The following is a 24,187-nucleotide window of genomic DNA, read 5'->3' on the forward strand; positions in this document are numbered from 1 at the left end:
ATCATAGAATCATAGAGCATTAGAACTGGAAGGGACCTCGAGAGGTTGTCAGGTCCAGTCCCCTGCCCTCATGGCAGGAGCATGCACCGTCTATATGTCAGTGGCCAGCAGCAGCTTGGAGGGGTGAGCTGCCTTTCTATGGGCAGGGTGGGACGAACTGCTTCTAGTCACAGGGGGTGGGGGAGGAGGAGGGAAGAGATCTCTGAAAAGACATGGACCAAGTCATCCCCACCTCCCATCCCCAATCCTGTCCCTTCCCTCCTGCACAGTGCGGAAAGGCTGCTGCTGGCCTTTCCTTCACAGAATCTGGTTAGGCGGCCTACGACACCGTGTGCCACCCCCACATGATGCCTCAGGAGAGTGGGGTCCGCCCCAGGGCCCCAGACAGGCATGGAGGGTGGAGAGCACTGGGCAGAGAGTCAGTCGCCCACACCAGCCTCGTGTCAGAGACGTGTCGTGGAGAGAGTGTATTTCTTCCTAACGGGCTCAGTCAACCTGCTGTCAATTGGAATGTTTAATTTCACCAGCTGTCCCGTATTCAGAGAGGCAAATACGTGCGGAGCCCTCTCCCCCGAATGACTGACAGGGGAACGACAAAGCCTTTCCCGTCCTTCCAGAACGTCGTCAAAGTGACAAACTGCAAAATCCGTCTACTAGAATTGGAATTGTTGTCCCCTTTCTCGTTGCTGGTAACTGGACGCCTGAGGCCCCGCTCTCTGCCCTTCCTCTTCCCCCAAGTCTCCCCCATCCCACGTCTTCTCCCAGACTCTTCTCCCAGCCCTACCTTTCCCCTCAATGCAAAGCCCCCTTCTTCACCTCTTCCCATATTGTCCAGCCCCGTTGCTCGCTCCTCCCCTTGACTCACCCCATCGGTTACCGGGGGCGGGAGCTGCTTCGGCCAGACAAGGAACCTACAATCCTGGCTGAGCAGGGGCTGTTGAGATTGAATGAACTGATGTCTCTCCCATTCAACACACATTGCCATGTCCCCTTTCCAGCTGTAAATCGGGTAACTGGCAACCCTAAATGGCACCCAGAGTCTGAAGCCAAAACACAGAGGCTATGTCTACACTGGCAGCTTCTTGTGCAAGAACTTGCCGGCTGCCTACACTGCACACGCTTCTTGCACTAGTAAATTTACAGCGTTGTAAAACAGGGCTCCTTCTGGAAGTTATTCCTCTCCCCACAAGGAATAAGCCCTCTTGCTCAAGAGCTCTTCCACTAGAGGGCAGTGTAGACAGGCAACATGAATTTCTTGCACAAGAAGCCCCTATGGTTAAAATGGCCATCAGAGCTTTCTTGCGCAAGAGAGCGTCCACACTGCCATGGATGCTCTTGTGCAAAAGCACATGCCAGTGTAGACGCGCTCTTGTGGAAGACTTTTTGTACAAGAGCTCTTCCGCAAACCAGTTCTTGCGCAAGAAGCTACCAGTGTAGATGTAACCAGACTGTTTGGCTAAACCCCAGATGGGTGGAAACTATTAATTCATGTTTGATTGTAGGAGTCTTCTGTTCCTTTCTGTCTTTGGGCTGTTCATGTACACTTTAGCAGGAGCCTGAGGTGGAGACTTCTGTGTAAATATACAATTTGTGCATCTGTCTGTCTGTCCGTGAGCCCATCTGTTCATATGTGGGTCTGTGAGGAGGTGGTGGGGACCAGCGGGGAGAGTCCTGCACCCCACACTACTGTGGCGCTTCCTCCTGCCTCTCAGGGCTCTGGCTGTTCTTGGTGTGGGAGGTGGGGGGCTGTTACCTGATTTTTAGCTGCTGGAAAGTCTGGGGTGCTAGGGCTCCTCCCTGAAACAATTATAAAATATGTTTCCACCATGGACAAGGCATCTTCCTTCCTCCTTAAATCTAGAAGTCGGCTGAACTTTTCTGCTTGAAATGTTCAGATACCAATGCAGCCAGAAGCATGCACCCATTGTGGGTCACTTTGGTCCAAACAGTTAAAATTAGGGAAATGTGTAGGCAACTGAAAATGAGGTCTGCTAATTGAAGGTCTCAGGAGGCCTATGCCGGTAAGCTCTTTGCTCAAATAATATCAGTGGCAAGGAGTTCCACATGTCTTACTAATCTATTAGGGTACGTCTACACTACAACATTAATTCAAACTAACTTAGTTAATTCGAACTAAGCTAATTCGAACTAACGGATCCAGACTAAAAAACTTGCAAGTCCACATTAAGTGGACCCTGAACCGGGGTTAAAGATGGCCGGAAGCAGTGCAGGCAGGGCATGAGAGGAGGACTTAGAGCATGGAGCTGCTGCCTCAGGCTAGCCGAGGGCTGCGCTTAAAGGGACCCGACCCCCACCCTGGACAGACAGTTCTAAGGGGTGCCCCGCTTGCAAAGCAGTCCTGGCTTGGAGTGCCCGGAGTGCCCACACTGGGCACATCACACCACTCGGCCATCAGCCCGGCTGCACTTGCCGCAGGCTGCCATCTGGGGAGAGGGGGCAATTGAGGGGCTGCAGGAGAGCTTCCACCCCCAGAAGCCCGCAGAGCCAGCCCAGTCCTCCCCATCGGGGGCTCGTACCCCATTCCTCCCTCACCTCCTTCCACTTACCCTTCCCTAGCCCCCCTTCTTATTGATGTACAAAATAAAGGACACGTGTGGTCAAAACTAGAAACTCTCTTTATTTAACGAAACTCAGGGAAACTGGGAAAAGGAGGTGGGAGAGGGGAAGAGAGAGGGTGGGAGAGGGGAGGGGGAAACTAGGAGGAGGGAGCTGAAAGGGGGAAGCAAGGGAAAGGAGGGGTTGGGGAAACTCAAGGATCAGGGGTGGGGGTCTTGCTGGGCCAACCGCCTCCCAGCACGGCGAGGGAGGGGGCCTCGGCGTCCCCAGGGGGATGGGGTGGAGGGTGCGGAGGTTGAGGTGGGGGGTGTGGACATTGAGGAAGAGGTTGTGGGGGTTGAGGAGGAAGAGGTGGGAGGGGGGCAGGAGTGGGAGGAGGGACAGCAGTTGGGGGAGCAGCAGGCGCAGGACCAGCACGGGGCACCATGCTCTGCAGCAGGAGCTGCAGGTTGGTGCTCAGCCCTCGGAGCTCAGCCAGCAGCTCGTGGCGGAGCTGCAGGTCTTCCCGCATCCAGGCCTGCAGTGTGCGGTGCAGGGCTCGCAGGGCCCCAAGGTGCTGGTCCCTGTACTCCTGCTCTGTGCTGGCGGTCCGGAGCAGGCCGCGGGTGCGGGAGCATGTCCCGGGCGGGGTGGTGCGCCCTGCACGAGCAGCTGGAGCAGCTGTAGAGACAGAAGAGAAGGGGTCAGTTCTCCCTGGGGACGCAGAGGATGATGCCCAGCCCCCTCCCCCACCCCACAACGTGAGGGTGACCATGTCCTGCACCGTCACAGCCGCTGTGCTTGTACAGAGGCCATGGTCAGGATGTCTGGCTCTCCCCGGGACTGGGAGCTGCCCCAAGACCACACCCATGTCCCTGTGCCATGTATAGTGTGGCCGGGGCGGTGGGGGGAAAGGGGCGATGTCCCCTGCCTCCGTGTAGAGGGGACATGTGAAGGGAAAGCATCCTGCTGGGTCCTGCCCCGGGGTCGGGAGCATTTCACGTCTCTTTGCACAAGCATGTGCCTATTGGGCAATGGCCCCTGGGTGTCACGCAGCTGGAGCCACCTGCCCAAGGGTGGCATGGCACGTGCTCGCACGTGCACAGGTGTCTGCATGATCCGTGGAAGGCATGGCCCACGCGCACGGTCCCTGGTGTCCCTCCCACTTCCCCCCCCCCGAACTACTTAATTCAAACTACTTACCCGGTACAGTCTCCCTGGATGACCCTGCTGGAGCAGCTGGAGGTGGCCCCTCCGGTGCGCCCAGGTCAGGGCCCTCTGGTCCCGGCTCGCAGTCCCCCGGGCTGGCACGGACCACCCCGCCCCGTCCCCCACGAGTTGGTGGAGGGCGGGGAAGTAGGGGCAGGTGGCAGCCCCTGCAGCGGCGCCGCCCCTGGTGGCCCTGGCGTACCCCTGCCGCAGCTGTTTCACTTTCAGGCGCACCTGCTCCTGGGTGCGCCTGTGTCCCTTTTGGGCCATGGGAGTCGCTATTCAGCCGTAGATGGCTGCGTTCCTCCTCCTAGTGCAGAGATCATGGACATTGGGGGCCTGCTCCCAAACCTCAATGAGGTCCATGACCTCCGCACTAGTCCAGGGGGCCGCGCGCCGTCTACGGCCCCTGGCTGGCCCCTGGGTGCTGGGGGACTGGGCAGGGGACGGCTCGCTGCCACTGGCTGCCTGGCTCATCGTGGGGCCACTGGCTCAGGGGCAGAGACTGCTGGCAGGGCTGTCTGACTCCAGTGCCGTCTGGCCAGAGTCTACCCCTTTAAGGGCCCGGGGCTGGGGGAGAGGAGAAGAGTTTTCCTGGTTGTGCCCAGAGAGGCCACCAGGGGGAACCTGGGAAGGGCTAGCCTCCCACTAGTTCGAATTAAGGGTCTACACAGCCCTTAATTTGAACTAGTAAATTCGAACTAGGCTTAATCCTCGTAAAATGAGGTTTACCTAGTTCAAACTAAGCACTCCATTAGTTCGATTTAAATTCGAACTAACGGAGAGCTAGTGTAGCGCCTATGAAAGTTAGTTCGAACTAACGTCCGTTAGTTCGAACTAACTTTGTAGTGTAGACATACCCTTAGAGTTCTTTGAAGGGGTTTACAAACATGTGGACAAGGGGGATCCAGTATGTTGGAAAGCAGGCTTTTTCTGTCCATGGCCTTCGCGTATAGCCCATCCTGCCACACAAGGCCCCTCTTGGAAAACCCAGACTGTGAGATACTCAGACAAGCATGGGAAGCACAATGCAGTTTTCTGTGAACGGAATTTGACCTTACAGGCATCCTGAGACTCACAGGCACCAGAAAACAGGGAGGTGAGCATGACTAGATAGCGCCTAGCTGCAGTTACAGATGAGCCTTGTTTGACCGGTCTTAGGGGCAAGGGAAAAAGCAAACCTAGGGTAATAAAACACAACTGTCTCACACTAACCATGCCCCATCGAGTCCTGTCCACGAGGGGATCACGCATACATCATGAAAACTCCTATAGGGCAGTATTGTCATACTACCTCATCACTAGCCTATCAGGCCCTGCCAAATGCAGACCCTAGCATGGCATTAGACATCCAATTTTGGTATAAAAGACCCTCAGCCCCTTTGTTCGACGGAGGTTCTGTGTATTGAGGGTACATGTCTTTTTTTGCCCCGCTAAAGGATTGATCACCCTGAGGCTGCCTCCCCACCCTTCGAGTCAAATCTAGGGGTGCGCGAGTCCTGAGCATGCTCCGAGTTCTAGTGTGTCTTTGTGTTGTTATTGTTGCTGGATTTGTAAGTATTCCTTAAATGTATTTGTTATTGGTTTAATTAATAGTTAAATTGTGTTAATTTCACTGTAATTCTGTAAAGTATATCTAAGTTCTGTTAACCACACTGTGTAAATTGTATAATTTTGTGTTGTGTGGTAGTGTTGTATTTAGGTTAAGTATAAGTGTTAGAAATAGAAGCCCAGGAGTTGTTAAGTTGTAAAAGTAGATTTATGACTAACTCCACCAGCTGCCCTAAAATAACCATAGAGGGGCTGGCTTTGGACAGAGTGTTTATTATCATTATATTGGCTTTGTTTTTGTATCTTTTGTTAAGCAAATTAGAGACAGTTATTTGGTATAGTTGAATTGTAATCAAAGAAGTTTGTAATTAGTTAAGTACAGCTAAGTTTAGGGATTTCTACCCTGTAAAAGCATTGGGCAATTGCTAGTTTAAAAAAAACTATTTGCTAATTGTTAGTTTTGATTAAAAAAAAATCATTCCACTTAATAAAAATAATTTGTTTCACCATCATCCAGTAGTTTTCACTGGGGAGTCAGCTTTAACCCTTGAGGCTCCCATCACATCACCGAACCAAAGTGTAACACAGTAGATATAGTGTACTTAGATTTTCAGAAAGCCTTTGACAAGGTCCCTCACCAAAGGCTCTTGTGTAAATTACATGGCCATGGGATAAGAGGGAAGGTCCTGTCTTGGATTGAGAACTGGTTAAAAGACAGGAAACAAAGAGTAGGAATAAATGGTAAATTTTCAGATTGGTAACTAGTGGTGTCCCCCAAGGGTCAGTCCTGGGACCAATCCTGTTCAATTTATTCATAAAAGATCTGGAGAAAGAGGTAAGCAGTTAGGTGGTAAAGTTTGCGGATGATACCAAACTGTTTAGGATAGTCAAGGCAGAAGCAGACTGTGAGGGACTCCAAGAATATCTCACCAAACTGAGTGATTGGGCAACAAAATGGCAAATGAAATTTAATGTGGCTAAGTGTAAAGTAATGCACATCGGGAAAAATAACCCCAACTATACGTACAGTATGATGGGGGCTAATTTGGCTACAACAAATCAGGAAAGAGATCTTGGAGTTATCGTGGACAGTTCTCTGAAAACTTCCACGCAGTGTGCAGCTGCGGTCAAAAAGGCAAATAGAATGTTAGGAATTATTAAGAAAGGGATAGAAAATGAGACCCAGAATATCTTACTGCCCCTGTATAAAACTATGGTTCGCCCACAGCTTGAATACTGTGTACAGATGTGGTCTCCTCACCTCAAAAAAGATATTTTGGTCTTAGGAAGGGTTCAGAAAAGGGCAACTAAAATGATGAGGGGTTTGGAACGGGTCCCATATGAAGAGAGGCTAAAGCGATTGGGATTGTTCAGTTTAGAAAAGTGGAGACTGAGGGGGGATACGATAGAGGTCTTTAAAATCATGAGTGGTGTGGAGAGGGTGAATAAAGAAAAGTTATTTATTAGTTCCCATAATAGAAGAACTAAGGGACACCAAATGAAATTAATGGGTAGCAGGTTTAAAACTAATAAAAGGAAGTTCTTCTTCACCCAGCGCATAGTCAACCTGTGGAACTCCTTGCCAGAGGAGACTGTGAAGGCTAGGACTATAATAGAGTTTAAAGAGAAGCTAGATAATTTCATGGAGGTTAGGTCCATAAAAGGCTATTAGACAGGGGATAGAAACGGTGTCCCTTGCCTCTGTTTGTCAGAGGCTGGAGAGGGATGGCAGAAGACAAATCGCTTCATCATTGTCTTCGGTCCACCCTCTCTGGGGGCACCTGGTGCTGGCCACTGTCGGCAGGCAGGCTATTGGGCTCCATGGACCTTTGGTCTGACCCAGTTCGGCCGTTCTTATGTTCTTATTTTCTATATATGGATTATGTAAACTATTTTGTTTTCTCAAAGTTTTATGTTCAGGCTTCCAGTGGAATGACACGGTCCCTGTTCATGTGTTGTGATACCGAGCAAATATAAATGCCCGACTGACTTTTTTATCGATAGTCAGAGCGTTTGAGGTCACAAGGGACCATTCAATTGTCCAGTCTGCCCTGCCGTCTAGCACAGGCCGTTACATTTCACATGGCTTCCCCTGTAGGGCGCTCCATACATTGTGTGTGACTAAGATCTGGTCTACGCTAGGAATTTACATTATAGAATCTAATCAACCCCAGCCACGATGCTCTGTTCGTTGGGGTTAGTCATCCCGACCCAATAGTTATCCACCTCCTCTGGAAAACATGCAGCAAAGGCACTCGAGTGGCCTTCCCAGGCATCGACCCTTCGTCCTCTACCTCCCCCTTTGGAAAACATCCAGTGATGGAGTTTCCAGGACCTCCCATGGCCCTCTTGTTAGGCAGTTTGTCCTGAGATTACTTCTAAATCGGCTCTGCTGTAGTGTGAACCCAGCGACTCCTGCACTGTGTTCTGCGGCAGGAGAGAACAACTTCCCGCCATTATTCTTACTTAAGCCTTGGATGTATTTGAACAGCCCTATTCTGTCCTCTCATTATCCACCCTTCTGGAAAGGAAACACATCTGGTTCCTTCCATGTGCTCCTAGGGCTTGTATCCCATCCCTTTGATTGTCTGTCAGTCCTCTTTGAATCCCCTCCAGTTACTCTACATCCTTTGTACAGCAGGGACCAGCATTGGCACCATGCTCCCAGGGAGGCCTAACAAGTCGCAAGTCGAGGGGCGTGATCACATGTCGATCACATCTCATAGACTACAGGCTTTTGTCGACAGAGGCTTTGTCAACAGATACTGTTGATAAAGCTTCTGTCGACAAAGAGCGTCTAGATACAGCCAGTTGTGTTGAGAAAGCGGCTTGCTTTGTCAACATGAGAGTGTAGATACAAAGGACGGTGCAGATGCAATAACGCCTTCTGTCAACAGAACTCTGTCAACAAAAGGCGTTATTCCTCGTAGAATGAGGTTCATCCTCATTGACAAAACTGCCGAGTTCTGTCGACGTTATGTATAATTTTGTCGACAAAAGTCCACTTTTGTTGACAAAAGCCTGTAGTCTAGACACACCCTTGCAGGCCAGGCCTTTGACAATGCAAACGAGGGATGCTTTTCCATGTTTTAACCTGCCAAAATAGTCCACGTCCCTGAGAGAAGTAGCGGTATCAAACTAACCGCGGTGCAGACAGCCTGAGGGCAATGGAATTATTCGTCCATCTACTGCCTCTGGAGGAGGTGGAGTCCCTACACTGAGGGGAGAACTCCCGCTGTCGGTGTAAGTAGTGGCTACACAGACGTGCTAGGGCAGCTCCTCTGTAGCGCTGTGACTGTAATCCGGTCTGCGTCTGCAGCCATGGGAAGGTAGAGCATCCGCTCCTCCCTTTACCGTGTGTCCCCGCAGCTAATCTCTCTCGGTGCTAAACGGTCAGCCCAGATTTCCAACAGGAATGTGTCTGGATTCATCTTCCAGCCATCAGCCTTGCTCCGAATTTCTCTGCTACATTTCACAGCCCATTTGTGCCCAGGGTTTCCTCTCCGAGCTCGTTCCCTCTTGGTCGTCTTTTTTGAGACTTGAAGACTTTCACTCTCAGGCATTTTCACCGACAACCGTTTTTGCGGCTCTTTTTGGGCCCCTCTCCAGTTTGTCAATATTGTTTGTGAAATGCAAAGCACAGGCCTGCCGGCAATTGGCTTCCCTAGTGCCATGAGCAGAGAGAAAATCCTTCCCTTGCTCCAGCGACCACTCCCCCGTTAACGCGCCCAAGGGTCACAACATCCCCATTGGCCTCCGCATCGCACTGGGTGCTCACGATCAGCTGGGTGTCCACACCAACCAACCTGTCTGCCTGGCCTCCTCATCATAACCCCTTTGTCTGCCCTTGGGTCACCCTGACATTGTATCTGCAGTGAGTTTCTGCTTGCTTTCTGTTGCTGAAAACACTGGATAAAGCTCAAGTCCAGAATGGATCCCGACAGAACTCTACTAAAAACTGACAGCTTGCTCCTGAAACCTGTGAGCTACCCACCGGCTAGTACATATTATATTGACTGATACTGAGCCAGGTTAATTTTGAACTCAAATGTTTTACTGTGCAAAATTAAATGTCTCAGATACATCCAAGTCTGTGGCAGGCAACTAAACATGTACTGCAACTAAAGGGCAAAATCAGATTTATTTGACAAAATCCGTTTTCCATAAACCATGGGGTTGACTGACATTAGTTATAGCTCTGGACTTTTTGAAACTAATCCAATAATAGCATTTCCATTTGTCCTAACTTTGCCAAACCTTTTACGGACAAGCACCTTAATTTGTAATAGATAACAATTAACCCAGAACGGCCCTGTGTTTGCTTTTAGGGAGGGCTGGGAGGCTCCCCTGCTCTTGGGTGGAGTATTTCCAGGTTCAAATGAGGTGCGAGATTCTTCTGAGAATGTGTAACTCTGGGTTGTGTAATTGTACTGGTCTACTACAGATGCAAGGGTTCCGTGCTCTCAGGGGACAGGAGAACTTGCTGCTGCTGCAGCTCTCCATCTGCGGAACAAAACGATTTATTTAACACATCTGCATTTGCTGCAATATTTCCAAGTTTCCTTTTTTAGTCTAGTAACTGGCCTAAACCTTTCCCAGGGTTTCTTTTTTAGTTATCACACTTCGGAGCCCCCCTTTTGGTATCCTTAGCCCTGCCATGCATAGATTTTCTCCTTGGCTGTGTCTACACTGGCGTGATCTTGTGCAAAAGCAGCTGCTCTTGCACAAAAACTTGCTGCCTGTCTACACTGGCCGCCTGTCCTTGTGCAAGCAAACTGATGTTCTAATGTATAAAATCAGGGCTTCTGGTGTGAGAACTATGATGCTCCCACTCAGGAAGAAGCCCTCTTGCACAAGAGATCTTCCAGAAGAGGCCAGTGTGGACAGGCAACATGAATTTCTTGCTCAAGAAAGCCCTATGGTTGAAATGGCCATCAGAGCTTTCTTGCGCAAGAGAGCGTCCACACTGGCACGGATGCTCTTGTGCAAAACATAAGAACATAAGTAACCAATGCCAGGTTAATAAAAAGAAAGGAGAAAACTTTTATTATTACAACAATATTCCAGTTGCAAGCATAAGGATCAGATGGGAAGGTAACAAAATATACTCATGGAGGAATTACACCATGGGCTAGAACTTAGTTAAAAAGAGAAGCCAAAGTCTCTTAAGCAGTGCCAGATCTCAGATCCCATACCCAACCCTTAAAACAATAAAGCCTAACGAAACTACTTACACTTTACCCTACTTACAGAAAATGAACATAAGAACATAAGAATGGCCGTACTGGGTCAGACCAAAGGTCCATCTAGCCCAGTAGCCTGTCTGCCAACAGTGGCCAGCACCAGGTGCCCCAGAGAGGGTGGACCAAAGACAATGATCAAGCGATTTGTCTCCTGCCATCCCTCTCCAGCCTCTGACAGACAGAGGCCAAGGACACCATTTTATCCCCTGGCTAAAGCACATGCCAATGTAGACGCGCTCTTCTGGAAGAGTTTTTGCGTGAAAATGCGCCAGTGTAGAAGTAGCCCTTATGTTTTAAACATCCCTTTTCAATTTTCATAACTTCCAGTTAGAGTTGTTTTCTATTTAGTTTCCCTTTTTCCTGTGTCTTATATTTTGCTGAGAAATGTCATTTTTCAGTGCATAACGAGTGACCGGTCGGTTTCCTCTGGGGGAATACCCTCCAGCAGCGCATGGAGTGTCTCATATCAATACTGTCTTTCCATCCAGGTATGTGGCCTGTGACCTGCACATGAGATCCTGGGCGCACACAGAAAATCAGGGGAATGTACAGAACGTGCTAGTGTCTCCATTTTGCCTGAGATACACTCTGTTCCTGCCACTCCATGTCAGATACCAACCTAACCCGCTTCACCAACCCCTCCATGTTCATCCTGCAGGGCGTTCCTGGCCTGGAGGTGGCTCATGTCTGGATCGCCATCCCCTTCTGCATCATGTACATCATAGCCCTCTTGGGGAACTTCACCATCCTCTTCATCGTGAAGACGGAGCCGAGCCTCCACGAGCCCATGTACTATTTCCTCTGCATCGTGGCTGTCAGTGACCTGATTCTCCCTACATCCACCCTGCCCAAAATGCTGAGCATCTTCTGGTTCAATTCCAGGGAGATCGATTTCAGTGCCTGCCTCACCCAGATGTTCTTCATTCACTGCTTCACGGTGATGGACTCTGGGATCTTCATGGCCATGGCTTTCGATCGCTACGTGGCCATCTGTGATCCCCTGAGACATTCCACCATCCTGACAAACCAGGTGGTGGCCGTGATTGGCCTGGCCATCCTGCTGCGTGGTGCCATGCTCGCACTGCCCTGTCCCATGCTGGCCAGGCAATGGCCATATTGCAGATCCATCGTCATTCCCCACACATGCTGTGAGCACCTGGCCGTGGTGAATCTGGCCTGTGCTGACATCCACGTCAATAATTACTACGGCCTCTTTGAGTCACTCTTGGTGATCAGTCTGGATGTGATTTTTATCGCTGTGTCCTACGCTCGGATCCTCAGGGCCGTCTTCAGTCTCCCCACCAAGGATGCCCGGCTCAAGACTTTTGGGACCTGCACCTCCCATCTCGGTGCCATCTTAGCCTTCTACATCCCTGGTCTTTTCTCCATCCTTACATACCAGTTTGGCCACACAGTGCCCCTATCTTTCCACATTCTCTTTGCCAACGTGTGCCTTCTAGTGCCCTCTATGCTGAAAGTACTCTTCTGAAAAAAAGCGCTATTGAATGCAAACTGGGCTTTTTTCGAAAGAGAGTGTCTAGACACTCTTTCGAAAAAGCGGCTTGCTTTTTCAAAAAATCTGCTTGTAGTCTAGGCTCTCTTTTTCAAAAGAGGCTTTTTCGAAAGTATCTTTCGAAAAAGCCTCTTTTGAAAGAGGCTTGTAGTCTAGACATACCCTTAGTGTTGGTTTATTACGTCTGTTTCCCTGAAATAACTCCAGGGACTGTGCTGGGTGGGCAGGTCTCTGAGTGGGAGCAGAAAGGGAGCCCCAGAGTTCACTCCTCATAAGAGCAGGGACCCCCCCCCCCCACTCCAGCTGGTTCTGGAACCCTCAGATACACCTTGGCCCTCTTCCAGCCCTTCCTCTGAATGCCACTCGGTGAAGAGTCCCAGACGGAACAGGGGTCCTTTTCCCTTGGGTGTGACCGATAGACCTTCATTACGGCAGAGAAGCCAGGACACCTGGGTTCTGTCCATCATCCTGCCACTCTATCTCTGTGTGACCTTGGCTAAGTTACATCTCTCTGTGCCTCAGTTTACCTGTCAGTATAGTGGGCATATGTTCATAGTTCCGCCTTGGCTAGATGTTTCTAAGCTGAAGGCGCTGCTCTGTAGGATGAGAGTTACTGGGTAGAATAATGGATCTGTGATCCCGTAGTGCCAGCCCCGTGTACCTGCAGAATGTGTTTGTGCCTCCCTTCAGCCATTTGTCTCCAGATCTGTCTCTCTGCTCTCTACTCTGCCAGCATCGGCGTTCACAAGCAATCCGGCCATAATAAATATAAACAAATGCACGGAGCAGCCAATTCCTCTGTGACTCAGCCCAGAGCCCAGGAGATCCCCTCTGTCTTTGGGGAGGTCTCTTGTTTACTCCTACGGCTGGATAAAGAGCACCGGACCTCCGGCAAACTTCTCTCCAGTCTGTTAGATCAACAGGTTCCCTTCTCCGCCAAATGCTGAGCAAATGCCACCGGGACTGCACTGAGCTATATTGTAACCAGTACACAGCCCTGCGCTGGCTCTCGGCGCGGGACGCTGCTGCAGACACTGGGCTGAGAGAGGCGCAGGACGCGGCTGCCTGAGGGGGGTTCCAGGGAAGACACATCCCGCTCAGCACTCACAGGTACCAGCTCTAGCTGGGGGCTCCCCTGCCCCACCTCCCCAGGGCAGCGTGAGCGTGGTGAGATAGAGAGTCGGTGATCTTTCTGGCTCTGCACACCCATTAACACCTGCCACGGTGAAGTTTTTTGCATCTAAACCAATCAGGAGAGACAGCCATTGAACTGTCTCTTACAAACCTCCAGTTAACCTCCCCAGGTTTCTTTTCCACTGAGCACCTGTTCTTAAGGATAGAAAGGGTTTCATGCAATTTTGCTAACATTTGCTGTGCAGTAGTTTGAACACATAGACTGTTGCCTGGACCTTCTTTCTTTCCGTCTTTCTTTCTTCCTTCCTTCCATCCATCTATCGCCGGGTTAGCCACGACAGGACCAAAGGAAGGATTCTTGGGGATTTGGATTCACACCTGCCACTATTGTAAGTAGTGTCTACACTGAAGTGTAACAGCAACGCTGCTGCAGTTTAAGTGCAGCGAAGCCTTCGAGCTGAGCTTCCAGACGAGCGTCCGGGCAGGATCTGCAGAAAAGGGAGTTGGAGAATCCCGCACTTCCCTCTGTGTCCCAATAGTTAACCAGACGCAATGCTAGACATCTGGGTTTTCTTTTTAGCCAGAATGTGTCTGGTTTCAGTTTCCAGCCACAGCCCTTCTGCGGTTGATAACAGAGTCTGTTCGTAGCCACGGTTTCCTCCCCACGACTGTCTTTGATTGGTTGATTAGATAACTCGATGAAGCTCCTTCTGTCTCTCGCTGTCCAGCATTTTATCCATCCCCCAGTTATTTCTGTGGCTCTTTTCTGCACCCTCTCCAATTTTTCACCATCCTCTTCGAAAAGTGGAACTCCGAGCTTCCCCCAGCTCCAACTCCCACTCCCTGTTTGTGCATCCAAGGGTCACAGCAGTCCCTCTGGCAGATTCTGCGATGATCCCTACATCCTTCTGAAGGCAACAGCCTCCGGAACCCCAGGCCCTAGTTCCAAGAGGATCACTTTCCGTTTGACTGTCATAAACATTCTGTTTGCAGGGGCCCAGCTCACCAAAGACTCCAGACCAAGCAGTGAGCCTGTCTTAGTTTCCTTGTTGTACCCCCTCTGCCAGTGTTTGGGTCACGCCTACATACAAGATCTATCAGAAAAGGCTTTCTTTAGGCCGTGTCCAGACTCAGGGGCTTTTTCGGGAAAAGTAGCCTTTTCCCGAAAAAACTTCCCCTGCGTCCAGACTCAAGCCGCATTCTTTCGAAATTATTTCGAAAGAACGCGGCTTTTCTTTCGATGGCGGTAAACCTCGTTTCACAAGGAAGAACGCCTTCCTTCGAAAGTTCCTCTTTCAAAGGAAAGCGTTCTTCAATGTAAAGAGGCCGTCTTCGAAAGAGAGCATCCAGACTCGCTGGGTGCTCTCTTTCGAAAAAGCGGATTTCTCTTTCGAAAGATCCGCCTGCAGTCTAGACGCGATCTTTCGAAAGATGCTCTTTCGAAAGATGCTTTCGAAAGAGCCTCTTTCGAAAGAAGCCTGCAGTCTAGACATAGCCCTAGTGAAAGATCACCCTCTAGACTGCCGCTTTTCTCCGACAAAGCTCCATGCTGAAAAAAAGCGGCGGCCATTTTTATGCTAATGAAGCACAGGATATTTAAATCCCTGCTTCATTAGCAATTTCGCCCAGCCTAATCTGCATCCCTATGCTGGCAGAGGGGTGTAGCCTAGACATGCCCTACGTATGAAACGGATTGTTCCATGCTAAGTGGAGCACTTTGCATTTGTGATTCACAAGCCGGGAAGAACTGTAGATCCATCCTGGCATAGGATGTGCACCAAGGACTTTTAAGCCAGCAATTATAACATCTCTGCTGCGAGCCAGCATCGAGAACTGGAAGATTCAATGTATATAATGTATGATACTTTAACAACCTCACTCTCAGGCTTTTCTTTCTTGTAGTAATAAACCTTTAGATATAGATTCTAAAGGATTGGCCCAGCGTGATTTGTGGGTAAGGTCCAGAGGGGAAATTGACCTGGGATCTGTGGCTGGTTTCTTGGAACCGGACAGAACTTGTTCGGGGTAGGTGGGATTGGGTTCTAAGACCCCCCCACCTGTGTATGAGGCCCGGGGCCATCTGTGGCACAGATATTGCTGGGGTGTTGGAGGGGTTTTGCTCGTGAGGCTTCAGGCAGGCAGCTGAAGCGCTCTGTGGGACTGGTTTGTTACCTGTTTGGGAAGGTCTCCAGTCTAGCGGCTGTAAGGAGCCCCAATTTTGAGCAATTCATCCTGAGCGGACGCCCTCAGCTGTACCCAGACCCAGCCCGGTCCATCACACCCTGTCCTTGGTCTTCCTTTTGCTTCTAATATATTTATAGAAAGTCTTCTAGTTACCCTTTATGTCTGTAGCTGGTTTGAGCTGGTTTTTTGCCTTTGCCTTTCTAATCTTGACCTTGCATACCTGCATTGTTTGCTTATATTCATCCTTTGTAATTTGACCTAGTTTCCACTTTTTATAGGACTCCTTTTTGATTTTTAGACCATGTAAGATCTCCTGGTTAAGCCAAGGCGGTCTTTTGCCAGACTTTCTATCTTCCCCACACAGCAGAATATCTTGCTTTTGGATCCTTAATAATGTCCCTTTGAAAAACTGCCAACTCTTTTCAGATGTTTTTCCTCTTAGTCTCGCTTCCCATGGGACCTTACCTACCTGCCCTCTGAGTTTACTAAAATCTGCCTTAAGAACATATGAATGGCCAGACCGGGTCAGATCAACTGTCCATCCAGCCCAGTGTTCTGTTGGCTAACAGTGGCCAAAACCAGATGCCCCAGAGAGAGGGAACACAACAGGGAATCCTCACATCATTCCTTCCCTGTCACCCACCTCCACAGAAACAGAGGCCAGGGACACCATTCCTACCTATCTTGGCTAATCGCCATTGATGGACCTAACCTCCATGAATCTATCTGCTCTTCTTTGAACTCTGTTAAAGTCGTGGTCTTCACCACATCCTCTGGCAAGGAGTTCCACAGGTTGACTGTGCACTGAGTGAAGACAAACTTCCTTTTGTTTGTTTTGAACCTGCTGCCTATTCATTTCATTTGGTGACCCCTAGTTCTTATATTGTGGGAATAAGTAAATAACTTTTCCTTATTCACTTTTTCCACACTGGTCATGATTTTATAGACCTCTATTATATCTCCTCTTAATCTCCTCTTTTCTAAGCTGAAAAGTCCAAGTCTTGTTAGTCTCTCTTCATTCCAAACCCCTAATCATTTTTGTTGCCCTTTTCTGAACTTTTTCCAATGCCAATATATCTTTTTTGAGATGAGGCAACCACATCTATATGCAGTATTCAGGATGTGGGCGTACCATGGTTTTATATAGAGGCAATAAGATGGTCTCTGTCTTATTCTCTATGGCTGCGTCTACACTGGCATGAATTTCCGAAAATGCTTTTAACGGAAAAGCACTTTTTGCGGAAAAGCGTCCGTGGCCAATCTAGACGCGGTTTTCCACAAAAAAAGCCCCAATCGCCATTTTCGCGATCGGGGCTTTTTTGCGGAAAACAGTCCTGTGCTGTCTACACTGGCCCTTTCGCGCAAAAGTCTTTCGGAAAAAGACTTTTGCCCGAACGGGAGCAGCATAGTATTTCCGGAAAAGCACTGATGATTTTACAGGAGAGCGTCAGTGCTTTTGCGGAAATTCAAGCGGCCAGTGTAGACAGCTGGCAAGTTTTTCCACAAAATCAGATGATTTTGCGGAAAAACTTGCCAGTCTAGACACAGCCAACCTCTTTTTATATGATTCATAATATTCTAGTTGCTTTTTTGACTGCTGCTGCACACTGAGTGGATGTTTTCAGAGAACTATCCACAATGACTCCAAGATCTCCCTGATTAGTTGTAGCCAAATTAGTCTCCATCATATTGTATGCCTTGCTGAAATCCATTGTCTCTATTTTGCTGTTTTCCCTTCTACCATTCTTTAGAATCAGGAACTCTATGATTTCATGATCACTTTCACCCAAGCTGCCTTCCACTTTCAAATTCTGAGCCAGTTCCTCCCTATTTGATGAAATCAAATCTAGAACAGCTTCCTCCCTAGTAGCTTTCTCAACCGTCTGAAATAAAAAAAAATATTCAATGCAGTCCAAGAACTTCCTGGGTAGTCTGTGCCTCGCTCTGTTAGTTTCCCAACATATGTCTGGATAGTTGAAGTCCCCTATCACCATGAAATCCTGAGCTTTGGATGATTTTGTTAGTTGTTTAAGAGAAGGAGTAAATATGATTTTTTTTTTACTCTATACTCAGTACTCACCGCTAGAATTATTGAGCGAAGGAGTACCATTAAAATAAAATTAGCGTGCTTGGGGTTAAAGTTTTTGATAATTCATTTTTCTGAATAATGATGATGTCATTTTAAATGTGTGAAGAGGCCGATCTGCTTCCCCCATGAGAAGGGACCCCAGTACTGCATGACATGTCGCATATTAACATGGTGTCACAAGGAGGAAGGAGAAAATTTGTTCCTCTTGGTTTCTGAGGACAGGACAAGGAGTAATGGGCTTAAAGTGCAGCAGGGGAGGTTTAGATTGGACATTAGGAAAAAATTCCTAACTGTCAGGGTGGTCAAATATTGGAATAAATTGCCAAGAGAGGTGGTGGAATCTCCCTCTCTGGAGATATTTAAGAACAGGTTAGATAGACATCTGTCAGGGATGGTGTAGACCGAGCTTGATCCTGCCTTGAGGGCGGGGGGCTGGACTCGATGACCTCTCGAGGTCCCTTCCAGTCCTATTATTCTATGATTCTATGATTGCCTCTCCATTCAGGAATTCATGCTGCAGCCATCACCCTACCACTGGGCGCATCCAAAAAGGGGAAACTATTCTACGTTCAGGAGACAACATTTGCCTCAGAGTTGGACACCTGCCCTGCTCCATGTCAGATTCCAACACCACCGACTTCACCAGCCCCTCCACCTTCATCCTGCTGGGCATCCCTGGCCTGGAGGCAGCCCACATCTGGATCTCCATCCCCTTCTGCATAATGTATACCATCGCTCTCTTGGGGAATTTCGCTATCCTGTTCATTGTGAAGACAGAGCCGAGCCTCCATGGGCCCATGTACTATTTCCTCTGCATGCTGGCCGTCACCGACCTGGTCCTGTCCACCTCCACCCTGCCCAAAATTTTGAGCATCTTCTGGTTCAATGCCAAGGAGATAAATTTCAGTGCCTGCCTCACCCAGATGTTCTTCATTCACTGCTTCTTTGCAATGGAGTCTGGGATTATTGTGGCCATGGCATTGGATCGCTATGTGGCCATCTGTGATCCCCTGCGACATTCCACCATCCTGACAAGCCCTGTGGTGGCCAAGCTTGGCCTGGCTGTGTTGCTGCGTGGTGCCGTGGTCACATTGCCCTGTCCCGTGCTGGCCCGGCAGTGGCCATATTGCAGAACCAACATCATCCCGCACACATGCTGCGATCACATGGCCGTGGTAAACCTGGCCTGTGCCGACATTCGCATCAATAGCTACTATGGCCTCTTGGTGGGAAATTTGGTGGTCAGTCTAGATGTGGTATTTATCACTGTGTCCTACACCCAGATCCTCAGGGCCATCTTCAGCCTCCCCACAAAGGATGCCCGGCTCAAGACTTTTGGGACCTGTAGCTCCCACCTTTTTGCCATTTTAGCCTTTTACATCCCAGGTCTGTTCTCTGTGGTCACAAATCGGCTTCGCCACAACATGACCCAGCAGTTCCATGTTCTCTTTGCCAACCTGTGTCTCTTGGTGCCCCCCATGCTAAACCCCATCATTTTCGGTGTGAGGACCAAGCAGATCCGGGACCGGATGTTCCAGGTGTTTACTCACAAAGGGATCTAATATTTTCTCCTGCTGCTCTGGCTCTCTGGCTGATGCCCAGGGAGATATCACTGCTGTCAGGGTGCCGGGCCCTCTTCCCTCGGTCAGTGACTGGAAATTCACAGATGTTATTCCCTTTCCTGATCTAACTATCTCAGTGGGACAAACTGTGGAATCAGTCTATGCACACCTCACTGAGTTGTTGCCTTTCTCATTGCTGATAACTGGTCCCCCAAGGCCACCTCTGCCACTTGTTGCATTATCTCTGTGGTGCTCCTTGAGCCAACTGAAGAGGAGCCATTTCCGATTTTGATCGGGATCTTGACTTTAACCAAACTGAAGGGACACTCCTTAGGCTTAACATTTTAATGTATATTCTTATTTTGCACATCACTCTGTAGAGCTAGTGGTACTATCAGGACTCCGGGGTTCTAGCTCAGCTTTCAGCGAGGAGAAGGGTGCAGAGTTTTACAACAGGGGGTCAGATATATCTGGGGTCTATATGGAGCCTGTAGCCCATTCGCTTGTGGCCTGCGGAGCGGTTTGGGTTTATGCAGGGCTCAACATGCAGCCTGCGGGTGGGATCCTTTGAACGTGGCCTCCACTGGGAACACGCTCCATACCAGCGAGGCATCTCCCAGGTGGGGTGGGCATTGAAAGATGCAAGCAGACGGGCTGACTGGAATAGACGGGTACAGGGTGTTGGTGTTTCTAGCCCCCAGGGAGGAGGTGCCGGGAGCACTGGGGCATTGTGGGAAGTGCTAGCTGCTTAGCCTTGTGGGCAGAGCTGGAGAGGTGCTGACTGGCTCACACTGGCCACGTTTGGGTCCAGCACGTGGCTTAAGGCTTAATCTTTGTATTCATGCCAGTCAGTGTGAAATAAGCTATTTGCGTATATTTGCATATATATTTGCATGTCTATGCAACTACACTTAAGTTGCAGCCCTTGGCATGTGCTCTGAGTATCACTGTGGCCCCCGTGGTTTCCAAAATTGAGTAGCCCTGCTGTAGACCATCCCTGATAGATGGCTATCCAACCTGCTCTTAAATATCTCCACAGATGGAGATTCCACAACCTCCCTAGGCAACTTATTCCAGTGTTTCACCACCCTAACAGGTAGGCAGTTTTTCCTAATGTCCAACCTAAACCTCCCTTGCTGCAGTTTAAACCCATTGCTTCTTGTCCTGTCCTCCAAGGCCAATGTTTCGTCCAGCCACTGTTCTGTTTTCTGACATGGCCAATGACACATGCTCCAGAGGGAATGAAGAGAACAGGGAACCATCAGGTGATTCATCCCCTGTCACACTCTCCCAGGTTCTATGAAACAGATGCTATCAATATGCAGACCATGCCAAGCCTGGCTAATACCCACCAATGGGCCGATCATCTATGACCATATATAGTTCTTATTAGAGTCCTGTGATCGTTTTGGCCTTATAATGTCCCCTAGCCACAAGATCCATTGCCTAAGTGTGAAGAATCACAGAACTGGAAGGGAACTTGAGAGGTCATTGAGTCCAGGCCCCTGCCCTCATGGCAGGAGTGAGCACGGGCTAGACCATCCCTGGCAGGTGTCTGTCCGACCTGCTCTTGAATATCTCCAGAGATGGAGATCCCACAAATTATTTCTTTTGTTTGTTTTAAATCTGTTGCCTGTTAATTTCAGTTTTTGTATTATGAGAAGCATTCAATCACATTTCCTTATTTGTTTTTTTTTTCCATGCTAGACAGGATGTTATAGAACCGCTCTCATATCCCTCTTTAGCCATCCCATTTCCAAGGTGAAAAGTCCCCGACTTTTAAATTGCTCCTCATACAGATGATGTCCCGTACCCCTAATCCTTTATGATGCCTTTGCCTACACCGTTTTCCAAATCCAAAATATGGTTTTTAAGATGGGGCAGCCAGATCTGTATGAAGTATTCAAGCTGGGGGTGAACCATTGATTTCTAGAAACAATACAGTATTTTCTCCCTTATGATCTATCCCTTTCTACTAAATCCCAAGATTGGGTTAGATTTTCTGACTGCCACTTTACATCGCACAGAGACGTATTCGCAATGACTCCAGGATTTCTTTATTGAGGGATACCAGCTCATTTACACCCTATTGGTTTGCATGTATCGTTGTGATTATATTTCGCTATGTGCATTACTTTCCATTTATCAATACTGAATATCATCTGCCGCTGTGTTGCCCCATCACACCGTTGAGCGAGTTACTTCTCTAACTCTTTGCAGTCAGCTTTGGACTTCACAATCTTGATTCATTTTCCATCATCTGTATGAGTTACCCTCAACACTGTTCCTATTTCAAGCAAGCCTCCAAGACAAAGATGATCTTTTACTCTGCTTTTGGGTCTGCAATTGCCCTTGTTTCCCTGTGAGCCGAAGACAAAGGGACTAATAGCTTCCCATTGCTTAAATATTTTATTCTACATCTCCCCTTCCCTGGAAAATTACCTGGCCAAATTGTTATCCCAGTACAAGGCAGTGTGGTCACATGTCTTTCTAGGACCAACCACTGCTTAGACTTAAAGGCAGTCTCCTGGACCCAGACAGAGTCCTGGGTCACGGGCAGGCCAAGAATTACCTTTATATTTCAGCAATGGCTGTTTGGGGTTCCCCACAGGGTGGGGTTATAGATTTTCCTTTCACCTTTCCCATTTAATTTTTATTTTTAATGGATTGCTATTCACCAAATTCCATTTCCTTGAACTATATTAATAATCAGTGAGCCAGGGAAGCACCCCAAGAAGAGAGGGTAGCCTGGAGTGACACTAGCTCCTGCCCTCTGTGACCACAACAAGTCAGGGGGTCAAACTCCCAAGAATCCCCGGCCCAGATTACTTGTGCTTATGAGGACTCTGCTGCACAGAAGAGTGGCAGGAGAATCCTGGAGGTCAGGCAGACCTCTGGGTAAGGGAACTGGGAATGAGGACTCAGACCCTTTTGATAACCAATTCCACCAGGGTGGTGTATAACCCATGAGATATGGTCTCAGCTGGAGAGATTTCTATTGTGTGTGTGGAAGACTGGTCATCTGTTTGTACCATCAGGGGAATACATAGCTTGATTCACATCCTGTCCACTGTGTTGAATCTAGATTGCAGCTTTGTTTATTTCCTAGGTTACCAAACTAATCTGCATGCTATTCCTTCTCATTAATTAACCTCTATCTTTCTGTACTGAATAGCTCTCTTTTTAAAAGTGTTTTGTTACCTACAAACATGTTGATTGAAACACAAATGGAAAATCTGCGCCTGGAGAATTGTCCTCTCCACATTGAGGGAGGGACAGACTGGTAATAAAGTTATGCTGGTCACGCTTCACACCAGGCCTGGTATTCCAACTCTGTGCTTAGAAGCTGGCTTGGGGGCCTGGTGGTTCAGAGGAATTGGCTTCAGCCTGTGTATTGGCGGTTCAGGAGAGGCTGGCAAAAGGATTCATGTAATTCAGCTGGGTGTGCACCTATCTGGGAATGGCCATGTGAGTGTAAGACCTGAGCAGGACTGCAGCTTGTCAGAACCTCGCCCTGCGAGAGGGATCCCAGACGGGTATGTCAAGGGCTCCAGATTACTGCTCAGAGAATTCCAGCATAGTTCCCAACAAACGGGCTCTGTTAGACCTTGTGTCCAATTCACTCTCGTCATATGCTCTGGTATTGATAAGGACACCGTGGTTAAAGCAGGGAAGTCAGCACGCCTGGCTTCTCTCGGGCCAAGTCACCTTTCCCTCTACCTCAGTTTACAGGTCTGTATAATGGGGATATGTACATAGTGACTTTTCTTTGATAGGTGTTTTATAGGCCCTTCAATGAAAGGTGCTTCTGAGTATGATGCTAGCTACTGATGAGAGTCACTGGTCTCTGATCCCTTGGTGACAGCACCGTGTGCCTCCATATCACTCCTGAATCATTTGTCTCCAGATCTTTCTGTCCACTACCCACCATCCTTCCTGTGATTCAACAGGTGTCAGACTCTATGGCGCATAAAGCAATAAACCTGATTTTCTTAATAATCATCCATGATTTGCAAATAGACACAAATGCACAGAGCAGCTAATTTCTCTCTGACTCAGCCCAGAGCCCAAGAGTTCACCTCCCCTTTAGGAAGGGCCCTTAATTGCTGTTTACTCCTGACGCTGGACAAAGAGCACAGAAGAGTAGACATGGAGAGCTAGAGTGACTCCAGCCTGCTTGCATCCAGAGGCCGCTTCTCCCCAGAGGCCAAGTGAACCCCACTGGGACAGCCCAGAGCTGGGTTATAACCAGTGCCCAGCCCTGTGCCGGCTCTCGGCGCGGGACGCTGCTGCAGGCACTGGGCTGAGAGAGCTGCAGGACGCGGCTGCCTGAGGGGGGTTCCCAGGGAAGACACGTCCCTCTCAGCACTCACAGGTACCAGCTCTAGGGGGGGACTCCCCTGCCCCACAGACCCAGTGCCCTGTTGCACTGACGGGAGAGGGCCCTTTCCATTGGGGCTGAGTTTGCACCAGTATCATAGGCCAAAATATCCGTCTTTGCTTTGCTTATCCCTCAACCGTGCTGGGGCCTCTCGCCCCAGAATGGCTCCATGTCAGTGGCGCAGTGAAAAGTTGCTAGACAGGCAGGAGAAGGCCAAATTCTGCGGCTGTGGCCTGTGATTGACTCAGATCCCCTAGAGGGATGTCGACCCTTTAAAGAGCTGAGGAGCCAGCTGTGTGTTCATACACAGAGACACTCGCCTCCCCCTCTTGCGTGTCTCAGCTCTGACTGGTACCAGGAAAGCCAGGAGATGGTCACTGGCTTTTATCTGTCGAGTCTTAAGGAGGCTGCAGAGTGCCTCACTGGAATCATCGTATGAATCCCTCAACACGGAGAAGAAATACATTCTCCTAACTGCATTGGAGAAGTCAGCTGTACTAGTGAGCCTTACATTTATTTTAAAAACCCCAGACACACAGAATTCAGCCAGTAAGAGAAACCCAGCATGGAAAATTTCACCTCAAATGGCTAAAGTCTGGCAAACTTACAAACAGCTGAAAATGAGGTCTCCTAATTGAAGATGTCAAAGAGCCTTAACTAAAGCTGATGCCACCCACACTATGTAAAATGGCCGATCCATCCATGGAGCCTCTTCAGCCAAGCTCTTTTTCTCTAATAATGACTGTGGCAAGGAGTTCCCCAGGT

General features: G+C 49.0%; 2 protein-coding genes across 2 annotated transcripts; both read left to right on the plus strand.

Annotated features, from left to right (window-relative positions):
• The first annotated feature begins 11,163 nt into the window (after nt 1–11,163).
• Nucleotides 11,164–12,048, plus strand: LOC142819316 (olfactory receptor 52E2-like). The gene has a single exon (XM_075905376.1). The coding sequence runs from the start codon at nt 11,164–11,166 to the stop codon at nt 12,046–12,048; it is 885 nt and encodes a 294-aa protein (XP_075761491.1).
• A 6,045-nt stretch (nt 12,049–18,093) lies between these two features.
• Nucleotides 18,094–19,041, plus strand: LOC102457749 (olfactory receptor 52E8-like). The gene has a single exon (XM_006112427.1). It carries the CDS (start codon nt 18,094–18,096, stop codon nt 19,039–19,041), a length of 948 nt encoding a protein of 315 aa, XP_006112489.1.
• The last annotated feature ends 5,146 nt before the right edge of the window (nt 19,042–24,187 follow it).

This window comes from Pelodiscus sinensis, chromosome 1, assembly GCF_049634645.1.
Source record: "Pelodiscus sinensis isolate JC-2024 chromosome 1, ASM4963464v1, whole genome shotgun sequence".
In the NCBI taxonomy this organism is placed as follows: domain Eukaryota; kingdom Metazoa; phylum Chordata; order Testudines; family Trionychidae; genus Pelodiscus; species Pelodiscus sinensis.

Bases quoted from the DNA above. Each gene is read 5' to 3' on its own strand.
- LOC142819316 (XM_075905376.1), top strand. From the start codon at position 11,164: ATGTCAGATACCAACCTAACCCGCTTCACCAACCCCTCCATGTTCATC.
- LOC102457749 (XM_006112427.1), top strand. From the start codon at position 18,094: ATGTCAGATTCCAACACCACCGACTTCACCAGCCCCTCCACCTTCATC.